The sequence below is a fragment of the Temnothorax longispinosus genome, chromosome 1 (assembly GCF_030848805.1).
Source record: "Temnothorax longispinosus isolate EJ_2023e chromosome 1, Tlon_JGU_v1, whole genome shotgun sequence".
NCBI lineage: Eukaryota > Metazoa > Arthropoda > Insecta > Hymenoptera > Formicidae > Temnothorax > Temnothorax longispinosus.
In genome coordinates this window covers 9,528,782-9,538,616 of record NC_092358.1, presented here as the reverse complement: position 1 = coordinate 9,538,616, position 9,835 = coordinate 9,528,782, and the positions used below count along the sequence as shown (strand labels likewise).

General features: G+C 35.7%; 1 protein-coding gene across 3 annotated transcripts; it reads left to right on the top strand.

Moving 5' to 3' along the window:
* Window positions 1-3,269: 3,269 nt before the first annotated feature.
* Rsph3 (Radial spoke head protein 3) lies at window positions 3,270-9,835 on the top strand. 3 transcript variants are annotated; one of them, XM_071774222.1, is made up of 11 exons: window positions 3,270-3,426; window positions 4,058-4,950; window positions 5,652-5,732; window positions 7,157-7,238; window positions 7,309-7,479; window positions 7,581-7,709; window positions 7,802-8,005; window positions 8,144-8,306; window positions 8,482-8,568; window positions 8,734-8,925; window positions 9,689-9,835. In XM_071774222.1, the coding sequence occupies exons 2-10, from the start codon at window positions 4,157-4,159 to the stop codon at window positions 8,907-8,909; spliced, it is 1,887 nt and encodes a 628-aa protein (XP_071630323.1). In that variant the 5' UTR covers window positions 3,270-3,426; window positions 4,058-4,156; the 3' UTR covers window positions 8,910-8,925; window positions 9,689-9,835. The 3 variants fall into 3 exon arrangements, with proteins under 3 accessions (XP_071630323.1, XP_071630314.1, XP_071630331.1); XM_071774213.1 differs by having other exon boundaries at window positions 5,649-5,732; XM_071774230.1 differs by lacking the exon at window positions 5,652-5,732.

The following is a 9,835-nucleotide window of genomic DNA, read 5'->3' as shown; positions in this document are numbered from 1 at the left end:
GTCGACGCAACAAGTGTACAATATACATATACTTGTAAACCATTTTATCCGTTTACGATCTTGTGCAAATGTATGCCCTAAACATTCTCTGAATTAATGATTCCGAACATTGTAAGTGACAGAAAACACAGATTATATTCGCTTCTCTACGTAACCGTGGCGGTAAAGCAAGCTCTACATATTTAACACTATGCTAAGCTTACGCGAAAGTGTGAACTTTCAACTTTACAAAAGACGTACACACATATTGACGTCAAAATCTTATTCTACTTCTCGCAAGTTGTTTATTTATAGCTTTTTTTCACTATTTCTCAATATTTCTCAAATATCAATGTACCAAGAAAAATCCATCTTCTGAAATTTTTCTACCTTACAATTCTCAATAAACTCATTTAAAACAATCTCGTTAAACTAAAAAAGACCATCATTATATATCGATAGTAATATATATTTTATTAATTTCTCGAATAAAAACTTATAGACAACTTATAGAAAACACTTTTTTTTTTTTCATTAACTTACATATTTCGAGAAAATTATTAGGATTTAGATTTAGAACTAGAAAAAGAGAATATATCAATAACTGGAAAAGCCTAGCACATAGATAATGCAGCAGCCATTTAGTCTATAGATTATGCTTATAGACGACAAAGGGAATGACCGCGGCGGTTGATTTTATCGTTGACTATCGTACACGGAAGAATACAAAATGTGTGATGCTATGTATTCGCTTCACGCGATTTCTACTTCTATCAAAAGAAAATATTTATGCTGTACAGAGTGTACAGCTTAGAAATAGAAACGCCTCTTTCGTGACAGATTGAGAACTTAAAATAACTTTTCTTATTAACAAATTCAACAAAAATTTTTAATGAAAGCCAGGATAAGATTTGCTTTTGTGAAAAATTTTAAATTTCGTAAAACTTTCGGAATTAAGATTTATCATGTGCATTTAATCCTAAATATAATTAATTATCAACTAATTTGTTATTAAATAATATCACTATCAACTGAAAAAATATTAAATTAAACAAAATTACACGACTATTATTCTAGCATAATTCAATATAACAAATTAAGATATCGTTAAATATGTTCGTCATAAAGAACTCAAAAGCAACCCATTTGTACCGTTCTGTAAAATAAAAGTGCAATAGTATTATCTGAAATAACGTTTTTCTGGTTGCTTATTGCGCACTATATTTAGCATAAAGCCATTTGCATGTTGCATAATAAATATCCAGCAAGTCATATTGATTAGGATAAAGAAACGCATGCTTTATATACAGACGAGACATTCAATCATGAATTAATAATAATAATCTCTTACATAAAGCTGTCTTGAACGAGAGAATGTCAATTCTCTTTATAAAATAATTAAAAGATAAATAAGGTATATATCTATATATATATATATATATATGTACACATACATACATACATACATACATATATCATATACCATGTGTTATTAAAGAAATTGTAATATTAAATAAAATTATTTTCCTAATGTATTCGGATGGATTAAAGAAATTAAAAAAAAAACCGTATAAATTCATATATGTACATGAGTGTCCTACTTATTTTATTGATTTTCTAATGACGAATATCGGCGCCCTAAACACATAATCGCACGCGACGTTTCACGCAAAACGCGAGAAACCAAAGAGAAACTTCTTCAAGGATTTCTGCAGCGTATTAACATTAATACAAAATACAAAAAAAAATTACAGCTTTCATCGAACTACAATTTAACTTCTTCTAAATAGATTAACAAACAAATTTTGTATTTACCTGACACAGTCAGCACGGAATAAATCTTTCTTGTCAGAATTATATGAAAAATAGACTGGTGGTTCTATCTAAGAAATTGATGGAACGAGATAACGTTTTAGTACCGTAAGCTACTACCGACGATCGTAAACAGCCGTAGGTCACTATTTCCGATATTATTCGAGTATAGGTTGACCAATCAGACGATTACGCGCTCATGCAAGGACGAGAAAGACTATCCCATTATAACACCTTCTACGAACTTCGAATGAACTTGGACATAAATTTCTACATGTTAAATGTCACTTGTTATTTTTAAATTTCAATTTAGATCAATACTTTCTTGAGATATGTCAAAAACTTTGTTAATAATAGTATATATTAATATACCGCAAATCTCTGTATTATCTGTTATATTTTATGATAGAATCTGTAGAATGTATTGGCATTATGCAATCTGTGATTGTGCAAGAATTATGTCTAAAATTGTTTGTACGAATTCTACACGAATTCACTCATGTAGGTCACTATTTCCGGTATTATTCGGGTTGACCAATCAGGCGATTACACGAATTCACTCGTGCAGAATTCATACAAACAATTTTTATAGAATCTTTTTGAAGAATAAGCTACTTCAGCCCGCTTCGTTCGCTGAGATTTTACAGTTAGATTAATAAGCGTAATAGGTAAACGTCGGATGGAATATATTTTCGAGCAGCACGAAACCATACTGCTTATCGCAGCGATAAATGCGATTGCGATACTTATGATATAAGAAATACAATGGAGTTGTTTAATTAAAATTCTTCAAAAAAACTGAAAGTAATACAATATATGACAAAGTTGTAATTTACTATAATTTAAAATATATTATTGTAAAAAGTGTTATTACACACGTTTATTACAGAATATATGTTTCATATTCATATTATGTCTGATTATATTCTGAATCTAAATTTTTATGTACGTTATTTGCATAAGTCGTGTGGCAACAAAATGCCTTACTCATCTCATAATTCATTTTCCTACCTACGTCTATCACGCGCACACATGTACACACTTGCATTAGTAAATAGCTACCCCTACAAACCAAAGCAACTAGCAATATACCTTCTCGAAGAATAAGAAACCTCGACGCCAAGGTTACCCGAGCAACTGCAATCTTTTAGATGCAGTAAAAAAACATACATATATATATTTTTATTTTATTAAAAAAAAGAAGAACGAAGGAATATATAAAGAATGTCGCATGTCTGTATCTGGAACATGAGTGTCGTGTTTTCGCGACAGGCCGACGCGACGCGACGTGATCAAAAGTGCGGTTTCACCTTGAAGTGTTGCCAGGGTTGGAAGTTCCCGGGTAGGTTCCCTAGACAGGTAAAACCCCGACAATATTCCACCCTTTGTCGGTGGACTTAAGCATGCGCAACGTTCGCAGTGGTCAGCGTTATTGAGTGGCCGGTCGCGGGGTGAAGATATACGTGCAACTTGGCCTATGCGGTCTATATCGGTCGATTCTAAGGACATTGTCCAGTCTCTGAACTCCCCCGAGCCAGTCAGTAATGCCGCGGCTACACTCGGCGAACGATCACGACGTTTTTCCTCGATCTTCCGCGGTCAGCAAAACCGCCGGTTTGGCGTCAGTTTTGCACAGTACGTATTGATGTGAAGCGATTGTAAGAGGGATTGAAGTCGATATAATTTCAAAGAGCTCTAACTTCGATATTATAAACACGCGAACACAATTTCTGCGTTTATGTAGCACGAAAACGCGATTATGATATTTTCTTGGTTGTAACTTCAAAACTTTAAAATAATATGCGTCCCAAAATTGGCCTGATAATAATAAAAATGTTTTCAAACGAGTTGTTATCTAAATAATATACATGTATGCAAATAACTCACCAGATCTTATTACGTTTTTCACAAAATTTGCAATAATCTTCATATCTTATTATTTTTATCAAGATTAATAAAAATATTTCTTCTTACCATGAGTTCTCACCGTTAACTCTCGCAAATTGCTGTTCAATTAGATAAACTTGCTTATAGCTACACCTCTCGTGACTTCATCGGTGAATAATTAAAGAAATAATTGCGAGCGCCACGATCACGTTTCAGCAACTATGTATCATGTTCTCACTTCGCGAAAGTACAGACAAACAATGAGCGATCAATAGACTCTGAGCTCTGAGATAATAGCTTCTGAGATTTTCGAGGCACAATTACCTTCCTCTACACAATATAAACGCATAATGAAAATGTAATCTTCAAACTTTTGAAGGGGAGCGCTTGAAAAGTTAAACACGACGCACGATTTTAATCCTCTTCGATCGATTCACCATGTCCGCCGCAAAATCGGGCGTCTGAAAGAATCGAAAGGATGCCGGCCGGTATTTCGACTCTGGCACCGTCAACGGATGCGGAGTCTTTCGATTATGAGACGAAGGACCCGCCGGCCTTCACGATCTTACAGAAGGATGGCCTGGACTCGAGTCTGCCGCTCTTACACGTCAACGAGGACGATGAGATAAATGCGTCGCAACTCACCAACTTGAGGAACATGAAGAACGCGATGAAAAATAATCTCTGTAATCGCAGACGCATCAGCAAGTCCAATGAACATCTGGTCTTGGCTAGTCTACAATCGCATCAAGTTAATCCTCTGAAGAAAAAGCATCAGAGTAAAAGTCAAGATAGCTTAGAGTTGTTAGCTGAGGAGAGACCGTTTACGGCTAAGCCCAGCATCGTCTTATCAACGGAGGATTTCAATGAGGTGCTGAACGCGAAACTGAAAAAGATCCAAGAGCAAGCCGAGGCGGAGCAAGGCCGCAAGTCGCCCAAGAAATCGATCCAGAAGAAGCCGTTCATCACGACCGTGAAGACGGGGGAATTTCTAATGCCGCCGCCGGAAGTGGCGGCCTTGCTCGGCATCGCGCCCAGCAAAAATGAGGAGGAGGCGGCGGACGGATGTCCTCTGAAGAGCAGATTCAAACCACTGATATCGCTAGTCGGAGGCAAGAGGCCGGAGGTACGTCACAATAGCCACAATGCCCGATGTCCAGCCGCCCTAAAGGCTACCGTAGACTTTTCCCTCGGTATGATGAACGCCACTACCATCGCCACCGCCTCGACCTTGAACGAGCAGGCGAGGAGGTTCAAGAGGAGCGAGCCAGCGTAAGTGACGCTGAGGTGACTTAGTATATAGCTGCCTTCGTAAACACCGTTTAATTGGCATGTCGGTGTCGTGATTGTTGTCTTAAAATCAGGAGCGGATTTATAGAGAGAGAAAAAGAGAGAGAGAGCTGCCACGATGTTTCAGAAAAGCGCAAAACACTTTTATTTGTGTGCAAGAACATTTGTCGATGTTTTAAAAGTTGTATTACATAAAACAGGAACATTACCTTTTTAATATCTTCTAACTTAATTATATTCTTAAAGAGCATTTAAAAATTATTTATCTCAAATCACAAAAAGTAATCCGCTCCTGTTTCTATTTCTTTCATTCAGAGTGACGATACAAATTTTCCCAAAAACCATTTTCGTGCAAATTGCAATATACGTATCTTACTTTAATTTTGCATCGTTCTCATCAAAAATTAAATATTTACGAAATGAGATAGATATTGCAGGAATGTAATCAATCGGTCTACTAAAAGAGGCTCGCTTATCGAGCTTATCGCCGGCATGCGTCTCAAATTTAAAAGCGTGAAAGGTGTCTCTGTCCCAAAAGGCAAAATGCGATTATGAATTCAATTAAAGCGCGTGAATGAAGATAATGAATTCAACTGAAGCGCATGAATAAAGATAATATGAGAGGCATTCCGAAAGTAGAGAAAAAGGGTGTGTAAGAAGAGCGGGAATTGTTTTTCTAGCAGATTCCCGCAGACGCCGCGAGCTTTACCAAAAAAGTTGGAACCGATCGAGGGCATGATGAATATGCTGCCGAGCCTCCGCGGGTAACAAAAATAACCTTACAAGTGATACCACACTTATCACTGGTCTTTTAGTTGATAGCAGCTGCTTTTTCCCCGCTTTTTTTTCTTCTCGTCGGCCCGACGATTTATTCTCGTGCGCTTGTGGTCACGTTCGAGTTTCTCTCTGTCGTCGCTTCTGGTGCACCACATTCTTGAACGAAAATCGCGTACGACGTGAAACAACTGTTCTCAACCAATAATATTAACCCTAGAACCTCACATTGGGGTCCACTAGACTCAAACTTCACGCATATATTTTAAATTATGTAATTGAAACTGTTGTGTGAATCTTAGCTCTTCATTCTACTATGAGACTAGTCATTTTGTTTCTCCAGTTGCTTACTGTGCGAGTGAATAAAAAAAAATTAAAAAGACCCTCGAAAAGACCAGTATAAAAAAATAGGTAGCTAAACAAGTAGACAAAGGGTTAATTTTTATTTTTCTTCTATTATTAAATGGTTTTCATAACCAACTACTCTGCATTAATAAAATATAATCGGATAAAATACAAGGCTATTCTACTCTTTAGTAATTTTATTATTTTCTTCTAATCAAATATAAAAATTCAATCTTGAATCTTCAAAAATCTTCTTTGAATATGGGTAAATGAGTTCAGCACATAAAAATATGTTGTAAACGTTTTATTGCGTTCACGATAGAGACTGTCGTGATTGTTATCGAAACCATTAGCGTGCAGCAGGGTCGTAGACACCATCATCGTGATGTTTTGTTACTATGCGATTGAAACGCATGCTTCATTAAGTGCTAGTAGATAGATATATCTCGAATATAATCTTTAATAATGGATTATTTAAATTATTTCTTTTCTATATTATAATTTGCTGCGTAGCGACACGTATAATCTCTATTTTAATATATATCATATAATATTAATACTGCTGAATCAGTGAATAGTCTGATATCAGTGACTATTCACTGATTCAGATTTAGAGAGTATATATATATATTTTTCGATAATAGTCGATGAGTTAGTTTAAGATTTTCTTACGTAATTAAATTAAAATTAGGAGCTACGCTCCTACACCCCAAAAAACTAATTTAACCCAACCCAATTTGTATCAGTGTGATAATGATATTGCTTATTAAAGCAATATCATTAAAATATAAATTTAAAATATGAAACTTTTAGTAAATGTGTACATTGACTAGTAAATTCATACATTGACTAGTAAGTGTATACATTTATTGATTTCACGCTTTTACTGTGACATATACAATTTTTAAAAAATCATTATTTTGTAAAAAGTTTGTCGATGCTTGCCTAAGAGAGAAATGGCCGTTTCATAATAATTATTTCTCAGCATGTTCAGCTGAACTTTTTTTAAATTTGTTTAATGTTACCATTAAGAATTGAGTTTTACTACAAACACAACGTTATTTTGCAGTGATCAATCGGTTCCTTTCGGGAATATTATGTTTGATCGCCGAGTGGCTCGCGGAAGCACGATCGCTTCCGTTCCTACTCTCGTAAGTACCTCACTAATTTTTCGAAACAAAAGATCCGTATTTTTTTCGTGAAATTCGTATTTATCTATAGATCGATGGAGAACAATCGATAGCAGCGAGGCAAGCGGAAGCGAGACGAAGACATTTGGCGAGAAAACGTGCTCAAGTGCAAGCTTGCAGAGCCGTCTGCAGGACGGGTTCGCCTCCTCCGGTTCCTGGAAGAAAACACGAACCGGTGCAAACTGAGATTTTTCTCGAGGAGGTTAATTGAAGTCTTCATTTATATATTTCTTTATTAATAAATTGTTACTTTGCATTAAGGCAAGCTAAAGCATATATCAAATTTTTAAATGTATATTCAAGCTAACAGAGAAACCGGATGAATCCGAGGTAGCCACACAAACCGATTATTTCTTGGAAAAACCAGTACTGCCGAGCTATTATCCAGGCAAAGTTGGTCGGGATGTGTGCACTCAAATCGAACCCGGGGAAGTACGTGCTCTTAATATTTTATTACAATAGTGGTGTTTTATTATAGTCAGATCGATCTGTAGAGCAAATTTTTTGCATCGCGATATTTCCAGCTCTTCGATTACGACACGGAAGTCCAACCGATTTTGGAGGTGTTGGTAGGCAAGACTATCGAACAAGCTCTAATCGAGGTTCTGGAAGAGGAGGAAATCGCTGCTCTTAAGGAGCAGCAGAGAAGATTCCTCGAATTGCGCATGGCTGAAAAAGCTGAAGAGCAACGACTGGCGGAAGAGGAGAGGAGACGTAGAGAAGAGAAGGTATATCGACTTTCTATTTTGATCTTTTAATATTTCGGCACTCTAATCCTTCAAATCCTTCATTTACTTTCTTTACATTATCATAAATAGAGAGCAAGAAAGTGTGTAAAATAAAGTAAATTCGTTTTCAACCCGCAGGATCAACGCCTGAAACAACACGAAGAGGCGGTGAAGGCTCAGCAGGAGACCGAGGAACGAGTCGCGGCTGCGGTATTGTTAACAGGATACATCGCCGAACTTTTGCCCGCGGTTCTGGAGGGTCTGAAGATGTCTGGCTACTTACTGGACGAGATCAAGGCTGGTTCGTGAGCTCGCAAAAAACACAATTTTTCTCAAATTTAATAATTGTAAAGGCTCTTTAATTTCTATCTATATTTATCGATTCTATTTCTATTGAATTTGTGTTTATTTCCTCCCTCCCTCTTAATTATCTTGCTATTTATTTGGACGATAATGTATCGCGCATATATTTCCAGACGTCGAAGAAGGTTTCATGCCGTGGTTAATGAAAGAAGTAAAAAAAGAAATGGGTAATATGATTGAAAGCAGAGAATTGTTAATGGGTAAGGCTGAGCTTAAAGTAAAAAATCTTTAGAAGGCATTCGTAACTGTACTTTCTCAAATTTTATTTTTAAAAGACCAAATATGAAATAGAAAAGAGATTTATCTAATAGAGCTTTCTGATGTAGGAAATAGACATATACAAATGTATAACAATCATTTCACAGAAATTATTAGAGAAATCTTGGAAAACCGCGCGCAGACGTACAGGCAGCTTGGTGAAGAATATGACATTTCAAGAAACAAGAGACTAGCAAACGTATACAATTTGGAAGGAGGTGAAACTGATAGCGATTTTGTGAACTACGAATCACCCGCGATGGAAAGTCATCACGCAGTTTAGCGTGATAAATAATTTGGTACGATATCCTGTATATATTTGCGACATAAAGATTTAAAAATTTATTTTACCAGGCAAGTTGCGAAATTAAAATCTCAGCAAAATTTTATTTAACTATTAAATTAAAATGAAAATAAAAGTAAAATCTGAAAGAGTGAACGAAGATGTAGAAAATGCGTATTATTATTAGATCATAAATATTTAGTAATGGTTCGGTAGCAATTTTTTTATAACATGTAATTTTTGTTATCGCTAACTACATCACTGTCGTGCAATTTAAAAGACATTAATGATGCCGGAAAATGGGCAAACCATAGTTAACTTTTAGATAACAGGATTTACTTTAACCAGCACAAAGCAATATCCGAACCCGGTACCTTCTACATTAAGCAGTATACACAGCTGTGCAACAAATCCATCTCCTTCGCTTGCACCCTCTGACAGGTCACCGCAGCGCTCGCAATCCCTATCGCAAACAGTAACCGCCGAAAGAACGAGAAAGGCCCATCAGAAATTAATTATCGATTCTCGAAATCAACGCGGTATAATCGCTCTCGCTGTCATAGAAAAAATGCAAGAGCTAAAGATAAGCTTTATCCAAATCAATTTATCTTAAATCAAAATCGTTCTAAACTATACAAGATTTTTCTTTTGCTGAGGTCTTAATATGTATTGTGACGTAACACGTATTATGACATTTGTAGAAGACAGATATTTTTCTTATACAATATTAATGTATTATTTGTAATACATATAATAATTCGTCATTTATTTGTTTGCAGTTTAGATTAACATGGAAACGCTGCACAACGCTTTCAAGAATGAGAATAAAAAGCTGATTATATTCTAAAAAGTAATTTGTAATTCCAGAGATCTAAAAATTTAAGTACATATGAAATAAACAAAAATATAAAAAAATTCATTCCATA